This window comes from Toxorhynchites rutilus, chromosome 2 (genome assembly GCF_029784135.1).
Source record: "Toxorhynchites rutilus septentrionalis strain SRP chromosome 2, ASM2978413v1, whole genome shotgun sequence".
NCBI classification, from domain to species: Eukaryota; Metazoa; Arthropoda; class Insecta; order Diptera; family Culicidae; genus Toxorhynchites; species Toxorhynchites rutilus.
Window position 1 is genome coordinate 57,353,651 of NC_073745.1, and position 21,296 is coordinate 57,374,946.

The 21,296-nt window shown below is 44.2% G+C and overlaps 3 protein-coding genes across 3 annotated transcripts; 2 read left to right on the forward strand and 1 right to left on the reverse strand.

Annotated features, from left to right (window-relative positions):
- The first annotated feature begins 354 nt into the window (after positions 1–354).
- LOC129765766 (uncharacterized) lies at positions 355–4,143 on the forward strand. Its single transcript, XM_055766194.1, has one exon. It carries the CDS (start codon positions 355–357, stop codon positions 4,141–4,143), a length of 3,789 nt encoding a protein of 1,262 aa, XP_055622169.1.
- Positions 4,140–5,660, forward strand: LOC129765767 (uncharacterized). The gene has a single exon (XM_055766195.1). It carries the CDS (start codon positions 4,140–4,142, stop codon positions 5,658–5,660), a length of 1,521 nt encoding a protein of 506 aa, XP_055622170.1.
- Positions 5,661–8,235: 2,575 nt separating this feature from the next.
- Positions 8,236–8,946, reverse strand: LOC129765768 (uncharacterized protein K02A2.6-like). The gene has a single exon (XM_055766196.1). The coding sequence runs from the start codon at positions 8,944–8,946 to the stop codon at positions 8,236–8,238; it is 711 nt and encodes a 236-aa protein (XP_055622171.1).
- Positions 8,947–21,296: the final 12,350 nt, after the last annotated feature.

A 21,296-nucleotide genomic window follows, 5' to 3' on the forward strand; every position in this document is an offset into this window, starting at 1 on the left:
CACCCGGAGCGCTACGATTGATCAATCAATCAATGCACAGCGAGTAGCCATACTACTGAACATTGAAGGGAGAAAGTGAATAGAATATTTGAGAATTTTGAGAGCCTTGCCGTTCTGGTAATCTGCAAGGACGCACACGAGGACTATTTTCAACGGTCGATTTCTCCACGGTTGATTTTGATCGATAGGTATCTCTAATTCTTCCAAGCACGTAGCATAGTTCAACAGAAGGAGTATTTTGATATTCAAGGCAAAGAATTGCCTCAAGGAGGTAATTACCGCTCCAATCCACTATCTTTTCCTTTTCCGGGCTACCTGGTCTTATTTCACAGATCACATTCGCCATACATCATCATGTCTGGAGCTGAACGGAAGCTGCGCCACCTGAAAACGAGACGTCGTGGTATCCTGTCGTCGTTCACTCTCATCAATAACTTCGTCTCTTCGTACCAGGAGGAAAGAGACAGAGCAGAAGTTCCCGTACGCCTGGAAGCGGTCGTGTCGCAATGGACGGAGTTCAACAAGATACAAGTGGAATTAGAAACTTGTGATGAAGCTCCTGAAGCGATAGACCAGTATTTTAAAGAAAAAGCCGAGTTTGAGACGCAGTATTATAAAGTGAAGGGTTTTCTTCTGCAACACTGCCAAATTCCTGCTACGAATGCGCCTTCTTCCGCCCCCCACACGCGAAGTCATAATTCGAGCAACGGTAAACTGCCTGACGTTAAGCTACCGGTGTTTGCCGGCAACTATGAGAGTTGGCTCAACTCTCACGACTTGTTCGTATCGCTTGTTCACTCGTCGTCGGAGCTTTCAAGTATCCAAAAATTTTATTATCTCCGGTCGTCTTTAGCTGGGGAAGCACTGAAGCTAATCCAGACGATACCGATTAGTGGCATTAATTACCAGAAGGTTCTTAAGCGCAATTATGTTCAGGCATTGTTTGACTTTCCGGTCCTTCGTCGAGAGTCTACTGAACTGCATTCGTTGGTTGAAAAGTTCGAAGCAAATGTTAGGGTGCTCAAGCAACTTGGAGAAAGCACCGAACATTGGGACATATTGCTGATCCATTTCCTCACGAGTCGTCTCGATCCTGTAACTCGCCGTGATTGGGAGGAATTTTCTGCTACTCTTGACAACGCTGTTTTCAAGGACCTCATCGATTTCATCCAGCGGAGAGTCAACGTATTGCAGCACGTGTCTTCCAAGCAAAGCGATATTCAACAACTTTCGCAATTTCGCAAAACGACGAATAATCGTGTTAGTAGCCACGGAGCATTTCAGGAGAATCGTCGAAAGTGTCTCGTCTGCCCGGAAGAACATCCCATCTACCAGTGTAGCATCTTTAGTCGTATGCCTGTAGAGGAGAAGGAGAAGCTCGTCAAGCGTCACCAGCTGTGCCTGAACTGTCTTCGAAAAGGCCACATGGCACGTGATTGTCCGTCGGAGAACTGCTGCTGGAAGTGCAGATCTCGCCATCACACTCAACTGTGCACAAATACATCGAATGCTAGAAGACCATCAAACGCTGTAGCAGGTTCAAAAAATAACAACCGAAATTCGAACCATTCCACCACCAGTACAACCCTTCAAGATCAACAACCCCCATCCTCATCGATGCAAGTGCCAGCACCTGTTTTGAATGCTGCACACTCCGGTTTGAGCAGCTGTAACTCACAACTGTCCGCGAGATCCAAGGTTCTTCTAGCCACTGCTGTGGTAATTGTAGTAGACGACGCTGGAAGAGAACATATCGCCCGAGCACTTTTGGATTCGGGGAGCGAATGCTGTTTCGCCACCACACAGTTGTCTCAGACGATGGCTGTTACTCGAACGAGAATCGATCTGCCGATAGCCGGAATCGGAAAATCTTCGACCAATGTGAAGCACCAATTTCGTGCCGTCATCAAATCCCGAACTCGCAACTATTCCTCTTGTGTCGATTTGCTTATTCTGCCGAAGCTCACTATCGATTTGCCATCGGTCGATGTAAACATCGATCATTGGAACATTCCCACCAACATTGATCTAGCCGATCCAGCGTTCTTCAAATCGAGCAGTATCTACATTATATTGGGCGCAGAGATATTTTTTGACCTGTTCTCCATCCCAGGTCGCATTTCGCTTGGAGATTTTCTTCCTTCACTCACCAATTCCGTCTTAGGATGGGTAGTGTCAGGCCGAACTGCAAAAAGTCAACGCCAATCTTCTGTTCGCTGCAACGTTGCAACCATAGCCGATCTTCACAATGATATGGAGAAATTTTGGAACATAGAGGAAGATCCATCCGCCACCAATCATTCCCCGGACGAAACTGCCTGCGAAGAGTTCTTCCAGCGCACTGTCGCACGCGATTCATCGGGTCGATACATGGTTCGACTACCATTCAAGGAATCTCTAATGCAGCGATTGGGAGACAACAAGAAATCGGCTCTGCATCGCTTTCGCCTGCTGGAAAATCGACTGTCACGTGATTCTACGATCGCTCAGAAGTATCGAGACTTCATGGCCGAGTATCTGCGGCTGGGCCATATGACGCCACTCAGCGACTTCGGAGATGGGATTCATCCGAAGTATTACCTTCCACATCACCCCGTTATACGAGAGAGCAGCAGAACAACTAAGCTGCGCGTCATTTTCGATGCGTCCAGCAAAACGAGTTCGGGAATCTCACTTAACGATGCCCTGCTCGTCGGCCCGACTGTGCAGGACGATCTGCGCTCTATCATCATGCGTTCCCGCACACATGAAATCGTTCTCATAGCGGACGCCGAAAAAATGTATCGCCAAGTTCTACACTTCCCCGAAGACTATGCGTACCTGTGCATATTTTGGCGATTTTCTCGGGACGAACCACTTCAAACATACGTTCTCCGAACCGTCACGTATGGGACAGCATCGGCTCCTTATCTGGCTACTCGGGTCTTGAAGCAGTTAGCAAGCGACGAAGCGAGAAATTTCCCAGTTGCAGCGAAGGTAGTTGAAAGAGATTTTTACCTGGACGATTTATTTTCGGGAGCTGCTACCGTGACAGAGACAATCAAGCTACGGGAACAAATCGAAGGCATGCTTTCCAGTGGAGGCTTCCAGTTGAGAAAGTGGGCATCTAATTTTGAGGCCGTTCTTGAGGGTATTCCGCCTGAGAACCGCGCTCTTCAACACTCAATCGATCTCGATCGTGACCAAATAATCAAAACGCTCGGTTTGCACTGGGAACCAGCATCCGATCGTTTTAAGTATAGAATTGAGCTTCTTCTGTCATCAAACGTCGTGCTCACGAAGCGTCAAACGCTGTCGTATATCGCTCAGCTCTTCGATCCATTGGGACTCGTCGGTCCAGTCGTCGTAACGGCCAAAGCGTTCATGCAAACACTCTGGACGCTTCGGGACGAGAGCGGAACGATTTGGGAATGGGATCGAGAGCTTGCATCCAGTCTACGGGATCAATGGATCAACTACCACTCAAATCTACCTGCGTTGAATGAATTGAGTATCGATCGTTATGTTCTTCTCCCAAACTCGGTCGAGATTGAGCTGCATCTGTTCTCGGATGCTTCGGACATCGGATACGGTGCGTGTGCTTACTTGAGGTCCGTCAGTAACAGTGGACAAATCAAAATCACACTTCTGACGTCAAAGTCCAGAATTGCTCCTCTGAAGAAACAGAGCACACCTAGACTCGAACTGTGTGGCGCTCTACTCTCTGCTGAGTTGTACCAGCGAATCGCCGCTTCTCTTCAGATTACGTTTTCTACTGTTTTCTGGACTGACTCCACGACAGTCATCAATTGGCTCAAAGTAACCCCGTCTACTTGGACAACGTTTGTCGCAAACAGGGTGTCTAAGATTCAGCACGCGACGCAGCACTGTTCTTGGAACCATATAGCCGGACTGGAGAACCCAGCTGACGTCATCTCTCGTGGTTGCATGGCTTCAGATCTCATCATCACAAACTCTGGTGGAAGGGTCCAGGATGGCGGCAGCAGGAAAAAGAGCACTGGCCTGTTAACGGACAACACTGCGGACCTACCGATCAAAGCAATGCGGAACGACGGAAGACTGGTGCAATCTCCACTACTGCCACTACCACACTCTCGTTCATCGACGAATATACAGCAAAATTCTCTAGCTACTCAAAGATGATACGAATCACTGCCTATTGGCGTCGCTTTTTTTCGTTTCTGCGAATACCAACGAAAATTCGCAAATTTACCTTCCTTACGACCGATGAACTCAAGACTGCCGAACATGCGCTCATCCGATTGCTACAGCAACAATGCTTCTCCGACGAATGGAAACGGTTGGAAAATGGACAGCCAGTTCTGAAAAGCTCTCGACTAAAATGGTTTCACCCAATGCTCTCACCCAACGACAGAATCATCCGGATCGGCGGTCGCTTGGGACAGTCGACACGACATGAAGACTTCAAGCACCCAATCCTGCTGCCAGGCTCTCATTATCTGTCAACACTGCTACTATTGTCATATCACCAGAAACTTCTGCATGCTGCCGCGCAGCTGATGATCAACACAATTCGTATTCGTTACTGGCTCTTGGGCGGAAGAGGGGCGGCTAAGCAGATCGTACACAAATGCGTCATCTGCGTACGCGCTCGACCGAAGCTCATCGAGCAGTTTATGTCCGAGCTCCCGGCTGCTCGTGTAACTGCGTCTCGACCTTTCTCAAAGGTTGGCATAGACTTTTGGGGACCAATCTACATTCAACCACGGCATAGACGCGATGCACCCATCAAAACATACGTTGCCGTATTCGTCTGTTTTACGACGAAGGCGGTACACCTCGAAATCGTTGCAAACTTGACTACCGCAAAATTTCTACAAGCCTTCCGACGATTTGTGTCCCGGCGTGGTCTATGCTCTGACGTCTACACAGACAACGGGAAGAATTTTGTGGGCGCAGCCGGCGAGCTAAAACACATTTTGCAAAGCGCAGAGCACAAAGGTCAGGTAGCTCGAGAGTGCACGGAAAACGGCATCCGTTGGCACTTTAACCCTCCCAAAGGCTCTCATTTTGGCGGACTGTGGGAGGCGGCAATAAAATCGGCGCAGAAGCATTTCACTCGGGTACTAGGCCCTCGAGTACTGGCGTACGACGACATGGAGACTCTCCTAGCGCAGATAGAATGCTGCTTAAACTCCCGTCCGCTTACACCTCTAAGCGACGACCCATCCGATCTTGCTCCACTTACCCCGGGGCATTTCCTTGTGGGTTCGGAATTAAAGGCAGTTCCAGATGTCAATCTCGACTCAGTTCAGTACAATCGGTTGACTCAATGGCAGCAGACACAGAAAATGTTCCAGGAAATATGGAATCGATGGCACCTGGAATATTTGGCTACGTTGCAGCCCAGAGCCAAGTGGTGCAACCCACCGGTACACATCGAAAAGAACCGACTTGTCATCATAAAAGAGGAGAATATTTCACCGATGCGATGGCCAACCGGCCGAATTCATGAATTGCACCCCGGCAAGGACGGCGTTGTCCGGGTTGTGACGCTACAAACAGCTCGCGGGTTCATCATTCGTCCAATTGCGAAGCTGTGTCTTCTTCCTGTCTTCTCATCCAACGAAAAAAACATCAACGACGGCGAAACTGTCAACAACGATAAGCTGACAAAGTTACCAGAGAAATTGAAATAACTAGGCCCAATATCCTTGGGTCCAAGGTAAGGACCTGTCCAATGCGTTACCAGTTTCCTCCGGATCTACCGGGTCTTAATTTTTTTTACATGTAATCTTCAATCATCTAACCGAGGCGGACATCGACGGCGGAATCTACGAGCATCCCATGAGCAACAGCGACAGAACCAAGCCCTGTAAAGCAGCGTCGTACTACAGCAGCAACGTCCAGAAATGGTTATTTCTGGGGGAGGCAGGATGTTTGCATATAAGATGCAAATAGACCACAATGCCACTCATCGGTCAAAACAACTCGTCATCGACGTCGCGACGTCTATGAATGTGACATCCCACACACATAAGAAGGCCTGCGTTCATCCCGAATGCGAGTGGTCAACGGCTGCGCTGGTATACCGACTCGATCGAGAGAGGGAGATAAATTTCACGAACGTGAGGCTACGAGCATGATCGAGGTCGATCGTACTGGATGCTGGACTGGACATCGCTCGGACTTTGATCCACCGACAGTACATTCTCTACACGTCGCCGGGATCGGTCCGTCGTCGAGACGGTTCCTTTTATTAAGCTCTTTATTAACAATTAATTCCATTATAAATTAAACAATTATTTGCTATAATTAAATAGTGTTTTTTTAAATAACAGTTTTTATTTTGCACTAAACACCATTGTCATCTGTTAAAAAACAACCAGTTGAATGATTTCTTGAGAATTTTGGCTCAAATTAGCATGCAACCGTGAGTACTCTCAACATTGTTTTGTTTCTTCCATATACATTCCATATTGAATGCAAATAATTACGACACGATATTTTGCTTGCCAATACAGATACACTTCGCGTACTGCTCCACCTTTATATGTACCTCATTGGTTCTGAATAATCCCGAATTCCGGCAGCTTGCACACCCTTTTAAAATCGAGTTGGCCATGAGAAAATACATTCGAAGAACAGTCCCTTCCTGAACTAATTGCAACTTACATTGGACCTTTGTATTGTATTGCTTCAGCATGACCAAGGTGTCTAAGCTGGCTGCTGTTAAGTCCATTACAACCAAGAGGCAGACCTAGATGTTCCTGGCGACGGAGACGCACAAACGAGATGGGAAGAGTCGACCTAAATTTGACCTGGACACGGGTCAAGGCGAGAGTTGCGGATCACCCAGGTTGGTAGCTACTAACGAAGGTACTATGCTCCAAGCGCGGAGCGCAGCAACAATAAGTAAGTCAGTAAGAGCAAGAGTGCTGTGCCTGAACCACAGTTTCTCGTGCTGGTCGTGCAGGCTGTGGCGGTTGTGTTGGTGAACAATCTTAAAACACGTGAGTCTGACACTGTCTGGTTGTGCCAGTTGGTCGGTTGTGTTAGTAAATAAATACATCGTGCAACTCTGTGTGGATCAGAAATCGTATGCGAGTGACACGTGGCACAACTCAATATGCGCACCACCACGTTACGTTTGTGGCACATGTGAGTCGGGTTGGTAGTCTCTTACGAGTTTACGAGCTTACGAGCGCTATACGCTTCTCAATTTGCGCCTAGCCTAACATAGGAGTCGAGACGCGTGAACTTTGCTTAGTATATTGAACGAAAACAGCATGAATGAATTTCGAAAAGTTTGCATTTGGGCACCTTCCTTACTGTTAGTAATTTCAGGTTATCACGAAAGTCAAATTGATATTCATTGCTTGCAGTGAATTTTCATTGAAAACGTGTTTGATTTCCATATTTAGAAAAAAAAGAAAGGACCAGGGTTGCGGAAAAGGCAATCATTAGTTTTCGTTGATCGTTGACCGTTGTGCGGCGATGAGCGTTGCGTGTTCAACGGCGTTAAGCGTTGAGCGTTAGGTGGCGTTGAACGTTGATCATTTAGCGGCGTTGAGCGTTGACGTTGACGTTGCATTCGTTTCTGTTTCCGTTTCTAGCTACCTAGCATCTAGCTAGCAGTTCGTTCACCTAATGTTACACTTGCTAACACTCTTTGGGTCGGGGTTAGTTGTGGTAACAAAGTATGCATCATTCGCCTCTGTAGTTCCCGTAGTGATTTTGCTGCGTCATGATGAATGGAGGGGTTCGATATGAAACGAATGAGGGACAAAGAAAAATATAAACGAAATATAATCGAAAGTGCTCATGACGTTTTGGTTCGCATGCTTGTGTATCATGAAGTGCTAACCGAAGCAAAGTTCTCTCGTTCTCATTTATATTTGAACAAACGGAAGTTTGTTCCTGCATTCAGGCACTTTCTTTACTGTCAATAATTTCATGTGATTATCACGAACGTTAAGTTGATCTTCATCGCTTGCAGTGAATTTTTATTGAAAACGTATTTGATTTCCATAAGTTGCATAAGTTGAAAACTGTTCAAGCAAATGGAGTCAAGTTTGGCATGTGAAGGTTTTAGGGGGCACAAAACGTTTATATTGTGAATAGATACTTCTGCCCCTCTCCAAGGAAGGGCTGCCATAAAAATGAAGGATAAATTTTTGCATAACTCAAACACTAATCTAATTTATTTATTACAATAATATTACCCTCTCTGACACCTTGTGCCCTAGATACTGAATTTCTCTCACTAGAAATTCACTCTTGCTCAAGTTGACCTTGACTTTGATCAAGTACTTCGTATGTTGTAGCAATCAAACCCTCAATAGTATCGCTCCCTATCATAATATCGTCCAGATAACTCTGAACTCCCTCTATTCCGGTTAAGATTTCATCCATAATCCTTTGGAAAGTGGATGCTGCACTCGAGATTCCAAAAGGTAATCTAGTAAACGCATACAGACCTTTGTGAGTGTTCACAACTAAAAATTTTTGCGACTTTTCTGTAACCGTAATCTGCATATACGCACCCTGTAGATCCAACTTAGCGAAATACTTATATCCACTCATATTGGCGAACACATCGTTAATATTCGGTAACGGATAATGCTCATTGCAAATGACTTTGTTCCATGTCACCTTACAATCCATACAGATTCTCACGCTGCCGTCTGCCTTAGGAACCACTACGATTGGTGATGCCCAATCGCTGTGTTGAACAGATCTAAGAACATCTTCTCTCACCAACCTATCTAACTCCTCTGATACCTTCTCTCTGAGTGAAAACGGCACATCATACGGCTTGTAAAACACTGGAGACGCATGGTCTCTCATAACAATATTAGCTTCAAAACCTTCCATTGGATGCTGCAGATTTTCTGCGAATAACTCACGGTACTTGGTATTTAACGCAAAAAGTATCTTATTTCTTTCTCGATCACAAATCTGGTCACTCACCGACACATTCATACCTGTACTTTCACACAATTCGTGAACGAAATAACCTCGCCAATCAGGATACAATACCTCCAACCAATCCCGACCCATGAGTGGACAAAATCTATCACTATCAACTATGATCAACGGTAAAACGAATAATCGATCATCATCGCACCTAACCTCCACTTGGATCGATCCTGCGATCTTAAGTAAACTCCCCGAAATCACTTTCAACTTAACCTCACACGTACATAATCGTACTTGCTCATAACGGTATACGTTGCCCCAGAGTCGATCTCGAAATGATACCACTTGCCTTCTAGTCATACTTTCCTGAACAGGGGAAGATTCGTCACGTGGTTCAACTCGGCTTCGTTGTCACAATCCGGTAATTCCACCTTATCGTCGTCGTTCGCCAGTCCGTTCATATTCCGCTTACTCCAACAGTTCCTGGCGATGTGGCCCTGCTTTCCGCAACAGAAACACCGAACGTGCTTATTTCCTCGACTCGTCGAATTCTTCCGGGAAATGGACCGCCCCCCTTGGCTCCCTTGCTGGCTGCGCTTGCCATCTTCGTGGCCACGTGTCTTCGAACGACCTCGTTTCCTGTACTGTCCCGCATTGATCCGGTTGTTGTACTCCTGCTTCCTTTTCATCTTCATCTGGTCCTCCTCGATTTACTCCAGATTCTTGGCTTTGGATACTGCTTGGTCGAATGTGGTGTCGTCCGCGCTTGTCATTAGCTCTCCTTGGATTTTGGCATTCCAAAGGCCTGCTATGAACTTGTCTCTGAGCGCCTTGTCGAGGAACTCTCCGAAAACACAGTGCTTTGAGAGAGCTTGTAATTCAACAGCGAAATCTGCTACCTTTTCGAAGCTGTTCTGGTTCCGTTTGAAGAACTCCACTGATTGAGCGATCCGGTTTTTTTTGGGACTGAAGTATGATTTCAGCTTCTCTATCACCGTCTCGTACGAAACATCCTTATGCGTTTGGGGATACAGCAACTGCTGAAGCTTTTTCAAGGCTGGCAATCCGATGAAATGGACAATCAGCTTCCGTTTGAACGTGTTGTCCTTGATTTCATTCAATTCGAAGAAGTTTTCTGCTCTCTCCAAATAGTCGTCGAAGTCTGCACTTGGAACAAAGTTTTCCAAAGTTCCGATCAGCCTCGTTCCACTGACTGTTTCTTGTTTCGCGATCTGCGACCCAGTAGCCATAGCTGCCTGTTCCTCTTTCGGCGGCATTTGTAGCGATGACGATGATTCGATAATTCACTTACACGCGTTTCCCGCAAAACTTTTTTTGCTATTTTCTCGTCGCCACTGATAAATGTTACTTGGTACATTTAACCAATCTATTTATTCATTGCTCAACGTCTATCTGGGCAAAAAGAGATATCTTCGGAGAACAATCGCTTTTATAATTCTAGACCGGAAAAACAAATTCATTTCAAGAAAGCACTATAAACTCAAGCTATAATTAGTTGATCTATTGATCTAGATATCTTTACGAGGGGTGTAACCTATCTATTTAACACACGGCAAGCGTCGAAGAGAAAAGCGCACAAACCTGCGCTGTACAGCTTCAATTCTGTCGACACCATTTTGGTAGTAAGCACTCCAAACTTGACAGCCGTACTCAAGAGTCGAACGTACCAGCGAGCAGTACAAAGACTTCAAGCAATATATGTCATTGAAATCTTTACCGATTCGAAACAAAAAGCCCAGACTTCTGGAAGCCTTGCCAACAATATATGAAATGTGCTGCTGGAACGATAGTTTGCTGTCTAGAAGTACCCCTAGATCTTTGATACAGTTGGTTCTCTCGATGGAAGTATCCAAGAGTTTATAATCGAACAAGATCGGTTGCTTTTTTCTTGAATAGGTGATAACGGGTCACTTGGGTGTCACCCCTCCAAACATAGCTGAACATGAAATGTATTTATTATTATATTAGAAAGGACGAACAAGAAATCACAAAATCTTAACGCGTTGGTCACTGGAACTGATAATTACAAAATAAGAGAATAGATAAAATATGGTTTATTTTTGGATGTCGAAATGTGACTCAAATAAACATCTTTGGGAGCTGAGGCCGACACTGATATTGTACAAATGCTTCCCGCTTAGTGCGCTTTCACTCTCTTGTTGTGGGCTCAATGGAATGCGCAGCCAAAACGATACGGTGCTCAACGTGTTCAACATGTCTGTCGCATCGCAAATTTTCAATTAATTTCAACTCTGATTATGCTCTTCACAAGATGCCACAGAAACGTACACGGTTAGAAACTATTTCAAATTCACTTTAAAATTAGGAACCGATTTATGGAAGTCCCACTTCATGCCCATAACACATCCAATGCAATCTCATTAATGACATCATTAGAATTAATACCAGCGGTCTTTTTCAGTTCGCAGTCATGTACTCATAACATGTGTCTAGCTTGAATTGCTCCGAAAATTTCGGCTTCTTTTTTGGACGATTTCGACCATTCTTGTAATTCCCGATGAAAATGACCAATGCACTCTAACATTCCCTCTTCCATCGTTGGACCGGGTCCGGAAGACTTTTCGCCTGGTTTGCTCATTTTATCTTATCTAGCTATCTAGATAATACACAGATGGAACAGCTCTAATAATGTCACACACATTCATCACATTCTTAGCGAAATCATGTTGCCCTCATACGCCCAAAGATTATTTGTCTACAAACCCTATGGGCACGGCTTTTGACGTAGAACTACGACTTTCAGGAAGGGTGCCAAATCAGAAAACAGGTCACGTTTTTATGAAATAAAGTTAACGTTGAATGCATTCTGAGTGGCAAGCTCTAGAATACGCGTGATCACAGTGCAAGTCGGAGTAAATTTCTTTGACGAAAAATTCCCCCGACCAGAACGGGAATCGAACCCGAACACCCGGCATGTTAGTTATGACGCTAACCACTCGGCCACCGGTGCACACACCGGTTGGTAATCATATCAAATGTAAAAGGACGTTCATCAAATTTATTCATAACGAAGAACATAATCTATTTCAAAAATTTCGATGTATTCTAAAATAATATTCGAAGAGATAAACAAGTGGATCCCATAATATAATTTCGTTGTTCTACGTCGAAAATATGCGGTCGTGTCCTCGGTACAGCCCCTACAATTTTTTTCTTTTACTTTCTCAACAAAAACTGAACTCTTTGATTTGATACTGACATGTTTGGTGCGGTCGATAGCCTGCGAACGGTACTTCACGAAAACTAAACCCTGGCCCTCCAGTTGTTGAAGGATGTCGTTATTCAAATCTGCAGTTTTTTCCACCCAAAACGAAAAAAAAAAACTAGGAGTGGGTTAAATCTGTGATATAACCGCAAGGTTAACGTAAGACTACCATTGACATAGTAATCATTTGTTTGAAGTTGCATCTAAATCAATTCTCAATAAATGGGTGAATGGATATTTTGTTTTCCCTTGGAATTGTCTTGCGTTCTGTTCAAATATATACGGAATAATATACTTTCGTTTGAGGTCTCTTTTTGATGACACTCAAATCATCAAGACAAGCTTTTAAATCCTTCGTACATCCGAAATATCTTTTCCGTGATATGAAAAATCATCACGGGAACACCTAGTTAACTGCCCAAATGTGTGCGAAATCATATTCTACCCCTTGAACGCACAACAAACGATTTTACATGTCCGTTCATCAAGGCAGTAAAAGAAAAACTGACTAGGTTGTCCAGCCGACGCAGATCAATCGAGACTGAAATTAAATTTCAAGAAGCTATCGCTATTTATTGAGCTATTGAAACAAGTTTTTATGGGCAATAAGTGAAAAAAAATCTCGTAGATCTATTTTCTTTCGAATAATGTTCGTACCACCTCGTTCATCCGGTAGAGAGATATTAACGCTCAAAACTTTGTGCTAACACCTTCTCGAGACTTTGGATTTCCACGCAGGACAACAATGAAAGATGTAATATGATGAAATAATGAATATAAAAAACAAGAAAGATTCTATAACATGCACTTTTCCATAGTGACTTGTTTTGTTAGATAATAGCATAAGTAATAACTTTCATTCAAAGCAGTTCATTCGCATCTGAAACAATAATGAATTTGAATGGTGAAATGCTATAGTCAACTCTCGCCTCACATACGGACTGGCCATACCAAAAGGGGCCGGCAGCAATCTAAGCCCATCAACTACTAAAATTCACGAAAACAAGTGGGATAAAGAATTCTAGACAATCGGACGTGACAGTTCGCGTGAGCATTTCATGTGTAACCTAAAATCTTTATTAAAAAAATGGGAACCCTCAATGAGTCGTTGACTCTAGACTTGTGACTCGAGTCTTAGTTCCATGTCTATCTTCTACCTCAATCTACTTCGCCCATGATCGAAAAAAAAAATTAAAGGCGGTTGTGTTCAAGATACGACCGCATTGTTGACGTAGAACTACGATATTATTTTATATAAGTCGCATAATTATAACTTCGGCTGTTATTTTATAACACTGTGAAATTTTAGAAATTACTGTTTAGTGGAATGGTATGATCACCTTGAAATGTTTTTTTTTATCGTAGAATCAGTAGCACCAGCACCATTATTCCACATCTCATAACTACATCAGTACATCCTTGGAACCGCATGGAAACAACAACAATGACAATACTTGCATGTATAAAATATCATGCTACATGTATTGTCTCAGTGGAATCGCACCTCTAGGCATCGTTCGTACAACGTAAACCAAACGCCAAACAAGCGTTCGCCATAGCATGCATACAGAGTCATATATTGGTGGCTCAAAGCTACTAGAATAAATACTTCTCATCATTTAGCACTATTCTAAAAAGAAACGCTTCTGTAAAAATTACTGGCCTCGATAAAAGTTGCATTACCTTCTCTTGCTCATGATGAGCGCAGCTGTCATCCTTAGTGGAGAAAATTTTGCTACTAGCAGGCGAAACCACAAAAAAATCACATACAAAATTCTAGAATGACATTTACTTTCTTGGTGAGTAAATAAACTGTTAATCTCAACAATCTCGAAAAGAGTAGCATTGCTTCATTATGATCAAGATTAGCACAGATGCAATCTTTCCTATCTCCTCTCCTTGTTTATATTCATCATCACGGCTGCACAATTTGCAACCCCCAAACAATTTTGCACTCTTTTCAACAGAAGCCCTTTCTGTTAATATTGCCGGTTTAGATTAGCTTGCCTTTCATTCTTTGTGGAGAGAGTTTTGCTACTGTCATGCGAAACTAAATCACCGACAAAGTTCCAGAAATTTTCTCGGTGAGCCGACGATAGCCTAGCTTGATGATTCCCCACACAATTACGCAGCTTAAAACCTTAATGCAATGGCGTCAGTATGATGCAATAGTTGCAATGCCAGAGACATCAGCGAGTGAGTGATTTGGTCGCGTCCACAGCTCAATCCGAAACGAAGACATTTGATGACGCAAAACAAGAAAGACCAAGCGATGTTCATTGCTTTGAATACAGAACGAGACTGAAAGTTTGCCTCAGCGAGATCTACTGTTTATACTCTAGGCAAATATTTCCCATCGTTCTTCTTCTTTTCCTTTGATCGTGGAGACTTCTAAACTTACGATTTTCCTTTCGTTACTCATCGATAAGTTGCTCGTTATTGACAGCTCTGTTCGGGAAAGCACACAAATGGACAGAAAAAATGTATGGGAAAATGGAAACGCTTATAGTTTTCATGAATTTTAACCACTTACACACCAGGAGATTGTAATGTACAGCATATCTAACAAATCTTAGGGAATTTCCGATTCGTTTGGCATGTAAATCGCCAAAATCCGTTCCCGTCAAAAATAGTTATCAACGTGACCTTAACTTCATAAAAACGTGACCTGTCTTCTGATTTGGCACCCTTAATGAAAGACGTAGTTCTTTATTTATTTATTTATTTATTATTATTAATCTTCGACCTAGTCGCACAGATCTTAAACTTAAACTACGTTCATTATTCGGTTTTTAAAATAATTTTTAGCCATATTAAAGTCGAAACTGCTACTAACATTGGTGAACGCCCTTAGGCAGCTGCTGAATGGGCTGTTGAACCCATAACTTGTTCTATGTCTAGGAACGATAATTAAAGGCAATTGTCTAAGTTGACGTTGAGGAACGTAAAACGAAACTTTTTCAAGTAGGTCTGGACAATCGATGTTGTTTTTCAAAAGGTCGAATATGAACAGCCGTTGTGTCTGGGTTCTTCGTGCTGATAGTAACTGAAGGTCTATAAGTTGGCAGCGAGCCGCATAATCAGGGAGATTAGCCGGGTTGTTCCAGGGAAGGTTACGGAGGGCGAAGCGCACGAATTGCCTCTGTACACGTTCAATGCTGATCACTTGAGCAACGTGATAGGGTGACCAGATCGGCGAGGCATATTCCAGAGTACTGCGCACTAACGTACAGAAAAGCGCTTTCAGGGCATAGATGTCGGTAAACTGCGATGCGTTTCGGCGGATGAATCCGAGAACAGAAAACGCTTTGGCTGTTATGGTGGCGATATGTTCGTTGAATGTCAGCTTGGAGTCACTGACAACGCCCAGATCGCGGATGGACTGAACACGTTCTAAAGGAGTTGTGTTAATAGAGTAGACGTGATTGATCGGCGACATACCACGGGTGAACGTGATTACCTTGCATTTAGTGATGTTCAAATGCATACCATTATCGGAGCACCATTGCGAAGTGATGTTAATATCCGTTTGTAGCGCAGTACAATCCAGTGTTGACTTGATTACTCTGAATATTTTTAGGTCGTCTGCATATAATAGCTTCCCGGATGACAATCGGGGGCATAGATCATTTATAAAGAGAACAAAGATAAGAGGACCCAGAACGCTTCCCTGTGGAACACCGGACGCTATTTCAAATAATTCCGATCGTGCAGAGTTGAGTTGTACGAACGCCTTCCGGCCCGTCAGATAAGATAATCCCAAATTCTGGGATCCTGAAGTACATGGGATCCAGTTTGGAAAGCCCATGTACTTCAGATTCTCCACTGCGAAGGCATGCGGTACAGTGTCAAAGGCCTTCGAGAAGTCGACATAAATAGAATCGACTTGATTCCGACGTTCCATTTCCTGGAACAAGCTGCTTGTGTAGCACATCAAGTTGGATGTAGTGGAGCGACGAGGAACAAATCCATGCTGGCATTCAGAAATCGACGGTGTTGCTGCAGCCAGTAAAACTTTATGAATAAGGGATTCTAGAACTTTTCCTAAGCAACAGAGTATCGAGATGCCGCGGTAGTTCTCGACTCGTTGCAAGCTTCCAGCTTTATGAATGGGGATCATAGAAGCAGTTTTCCACATAGCCGGAAACGTTTTCTCTTGCACGGATCGATTAAACAGTAGTGTCAAAGGCTCCACTAGAGATGTAACACAGTTTTTGAACGAAAGTGGTGGTAAACCATCGACTCCTGCTCCTTTTGACACGTCAAGATCTTCTAATACATTCCGCACTTCTGCCCTAGAGAAATCGATGAGGGGCAGATGAACATTATAGAAAGGCACATCTTGGAAACTACTTTGATGAATTTGAAGCGAGGTAGAGCTGAACACACTTTGAAAGTAGTTTGAAAACAGATTTGCTGCTTCTTCGGCAGAGGTAGCCGTAGATGAGTTGTAGCTTACGTTGTTGGGCACACGATTATTGGTTCGTTGTAGTTTTACAAATTTCCAAAATGTCGAAGGATTTTTCTTCAGTGATGACTGTGACCTGATCACATAATCGTAGTGGGCAGAGACCAGACGGTCCTTATAGCTGACTTCAGCTTGCCGTAGAAGATTTCTATTTGAATCTGTTTTAGATTCGAAGAAATGTTTACGGGCTTTGCGGAGTCTGTTTCGCAGGTTACGCAGCTCGGCATTCCACCAAGGCTTCCTGTAGGTAGAGCTGATAGCACGGCGACGACGGGGAACATTAGCGTGCAAGATTTCGAGTAATTTATCATAGAACAGCAGTACGTTCTCATCGACAGAGTCACCTTGGAAATAATTCTGCCAGTTTACTGACGAGAGTTCAACATTCAGAGATGAGAAATCACACCTCCGAAAGTCAAAATCGAAAGCTGCGGGATGCAAATCTACCTGGTCGTAAATGCAGCAATGGGTATCTACTTGCGAGACGAATGGTACGTGATGAACGTCGATATTCAGGAGAGGAAGTGGAGGTGCGAAAATCTCGAGATCGTCCGGTGAATCAACGAACGCCAAATCAAGGAGCCTACCATTGCAATTTGTGAGAGAGTTCACTTGTACCAAACCACAAGAAAGAATGGATTCCGTAATTGTAACTTCATGTTCACTAGATGCGTTTACCGGCAAAAGTCCATTGATATCTTCGTCAAAATGCCAACGCAAATAAGGGAGGTTATAGTCGCCCAATAGTAGAACGATATCATTTTCAGATGATCGATCACAAATGCTCTGAACGGCCGAAGCGTGAGTGGAATATAATCTTGGATCAGAGTTAGGTCGTAAGTAGATACCGACGACGTATATGGATCGATGTGGAAGCACTAAGCATATAGCAACTTGCTCTATTTGCTCACAATTCACCAAGGAGACTGCACTGCAGAAAATACTGGCTCTAACTGCGATAAACACTCCACCGCCCCTCTGAAGATCGCTAGTGGACTCATTACGATCGCAACGAAACACTGAGTAATCTGACGGCAGCTCGACGTCGCATATATCCGGGCGAAGCCATGTTTCGGTGAGCACGACCACGTCATAGTCACAACTCGATAAAGCAAGTTTGAGATCGTTCGTTTTAGTGCGTAGTCCTCTAACATTCTGGTAGTAGATGGACAGGATGGAGACTCCGTTGCAGTTGCAGTGGTGGCTGCTGGCAGAAATCGAAGAGGCTAGGCGATAAGACTCTGGCGTTCCGCTCGCAGGTTCATTGGCGAGTGTGGAACTGTCGACGGAGGTGCAGCTGAAAACGGGTCGAGTATCAGGAAGCGATGATTGGGCGAACGATATGTACTTGCCTTGCATAGCAGGCTGGAAGCCCCGTTCTGTAGCCACAGACACAGGACCGGGACGACTGCGACGGCTGGAACTGGATTTATTTGGTTGCGACAAAGTGGTCGGTTGAACGGTCGCGACTGTTCTGGGCGTAGAAGGGGCTTCCGTAGTGCTTTTTGATATACGTCCCGGCGAATGCTGAATTCCATTGAATTGGGTGCGTCGATGCCAGCGATCTTTTCGCAGTAAGTTGCTGGAAGCCGAGGATTGGTCAGAAAGCGTCGAGGTCGTATTGTAAGTGTACTTGCCCGACTGAAAAGGTTGGGCAGCCCCCTCTCCGGAATCGAACACAGGACCGGGACGACTGCAGCTGCAACTGATGAGATTTGGCTCGACTGTGCCGAAAGGATAAGGGCTACCCATAGAACCTGTTCGCATGCGTCCCGGATTGCCCTCAGTGCAAGATGTTGATGAAGCTTGTTGACAAGGTGATCGATCGTTCGTTTCTGATTCTAAGGCAAGTTCGGATGTGGCAGAGCAGAGCTGTTTTTTTGATTGTGATTGAACACACGGACAGTAACTCCGTCGAGCCAATACCAAGGATCACCGACCACGTCGGACACGGCATTGCTGACGGTTACTTTGAATGAAACGAATGATAAATCCTCGAGGCTTTTTCCACGCGGAACCAGTTTTACTACATTCACGAACGAGGAGTCCACATTTGCGATGTTGTGAACATGCTGTTTTATATTTTCTTCTTTTTGGTCTGGAGTAAAGGGTGTCACGTAAAAAGCCACTGTGTCAGTTATAGTCTGGCCAACTTTGGCGACGCTCAACGTTCCCGTACTTGGCCGGATACCATTACTACCGGAGTGGTTTTCATTATTAGGTACGATGGGCTGATTAGGGACTTTGCGTTCATTAACAAGTACCCGGGCGTTGGACGGAGACTTGTGGATAGATGACTGCCTCGAGTTATCGACTGGAGCAGCAGGCGTAGAGTGGGAAGCGGATCTAGTCTGTCGGTTTGGTCGGATTTGCACTCGTCGGTTTGCAACAACAAGTTTGTTAGGTTGGGTAACTAAGCTGTTCACTTCGTCCAAAACTTCGAAGAATGATGTTTCATCGCAAGATCTAGAGTGATTGATGGGGTCAATGTTCTACGTCAAAAACACTTCCTTTGAATACTGTCCCAAAATACATCCACTCGAAAGCCTAGATTTCGAAGACGCAAAAATATCTTTTACACGCTGAGCATGTTTTTTCGTTTACCTTTCCACAGATCAACTATTTTATCGAGTTGTTCAAATATGATAGAACAACAAGCTCAGCAACATAAATATGAAAAATTTACCCGTCTTTCCCCCAGTTCCCCATCAAATAAGTACACTGTGAGTAAGTCGAAATCAAGTTTCGGGGTGCACCCAGCTGCACTGAACCTTTCGACACAAAAAAGTAACATTAAGTAGGATTGAGGCAGCTTTCGGCAGCATGAGAAGAAAGCCGCAAAATTCGGCTTCATTTACTCTGTGGGAAACCTTCTAGGGACATATTTGAGAATATAACGACGATAGTTATGCGGAACGATGAACGGAACGACGATGGTAGCGCTGGAAAACACCACAAGGGTTTCTAGGGATAGCAGAATTCAATTGGGAAATTTAATATTCATTGTCACAAAAAGATGCGGTAAAACGGATCATTGATTGGCGTTCTTGTGCTTCTCTCATTTGCCAACCTTGCCATAACCATTGTCTCACTATCAGATTTGAGCCATGAATTGTGCGAGCGGTTGCTGCAAAACCCAGCTCCCATCATTGCAATCGGATTGAAAATTAATGTGGTGTTCTTATGCTCCACCACGAGGATTTGAATAATCCCGAATGGGACTGATTTCTGGATATCTTATGTATGCACACGCGTATGGACGGGAGACAAGAAATACAATAGTCACGTTTTAAATTGGATCTGTCCCGGTTTTGGGAACAGGTTTTGTTCTACGTCAATTTGCTTGGCAGCTCATTAGTTTACGATCAAGCTGTCCCTAATGACTTTTGCTATTCGACAAGTTTGACATTCTATCATTTATTCTGATTATAAACGTCTTCGTCTTTTCTCCCTCCTCTTGTAGTTCAAATATTTTTTCTATGTGATCCATTATGAAAATAGACACACATTCGACAACTTTCAGGAATGTTCCGACTTAAAAACATTTTGTGATCAGAATTATGAATTTAATACAAACTGATTCGGAAGTACATAAACTCCAATCAAAATCGTTAGCTCCAACGAAATTCGAAATTAGGTTAAATGGGATTGTGATAGCTATCATAATGAGTCCAACAACAAATATATTTGCGTGCTCGCTTTTCCCGGGAAGAGGTTGACCTCTGAGCTCATTAATTTCTCGCTACGATCGGTACGTTGTTTTCATAGTAATTAGCTCCCGAAAACAGAACGAATATTGACTAAATTGAATGGATAATGATGTATAATGTGTGTAATTCCGCGAATTTCAGCATGATAAACAGATTACTCTCTGGCCGGGAAACCAACATAGAGTTCACCGCGTGTTTCCGATTTAATAATTGGGCAGATACGAAAATTCAATCAATTCCAAATAAAACAAATCACCACTGGCGGTATATCCCGTCGATTTGGTTTGCCGAAAAGGTGGCTCACGAGTGATATCGAAACCCGGACAACAGACAAACGCAGTATAATCACAGTCTCACCTTCCGAGTAATCACTAAACCAATCAATCGGTTTGTCGCATCCAAATCGAATTATCGATGCCATTCTCTCGGCAGCAATCACCTCGGGCTCACGTTTTGCGGAAAAGTGCGTTCGTCTGTCACATCATACTTCGCCGGATGTCGAAAATCAAAGTGACGGACATCACGGGCGAACGCAAATGCGCCCCCTTATAAAACTCATTATTCTTCTGCACTTAATTCACCCTTCGTGTCGGGGGTGTTTATGTGGTGGCTATTTATCAGCGATTACAGTCTGCTCCACCGCCGCGAGGGGGAGACGATTCATGGGGAATTCTTGTCCTGATTGAATATTTCATGACAGAATTGGTCCGAAACGGCTGGCCGACCGGCCGCGCTGCCTCCGGACCAGAAGTTGTTCCGGAAATAGGCAATCAGCATTAATTCCGATACGGGTTTTTATTCGCTTGTCCGCTCCAAGGGCGCACCGTCCGAGTACTTAAATCTTATCGCTGATGGTATTTTTCTGCTTGTTAATTGGGCTGTTTCGTGGATTTCGTTGATTCGCTCGGCTCCTTTTGCGTTTTTGGAGGGAAAAAAGGCTATGCTTGAGGTGTTTGGTAGGTACGGGTGGTAGTTTGATCAGGTGTTT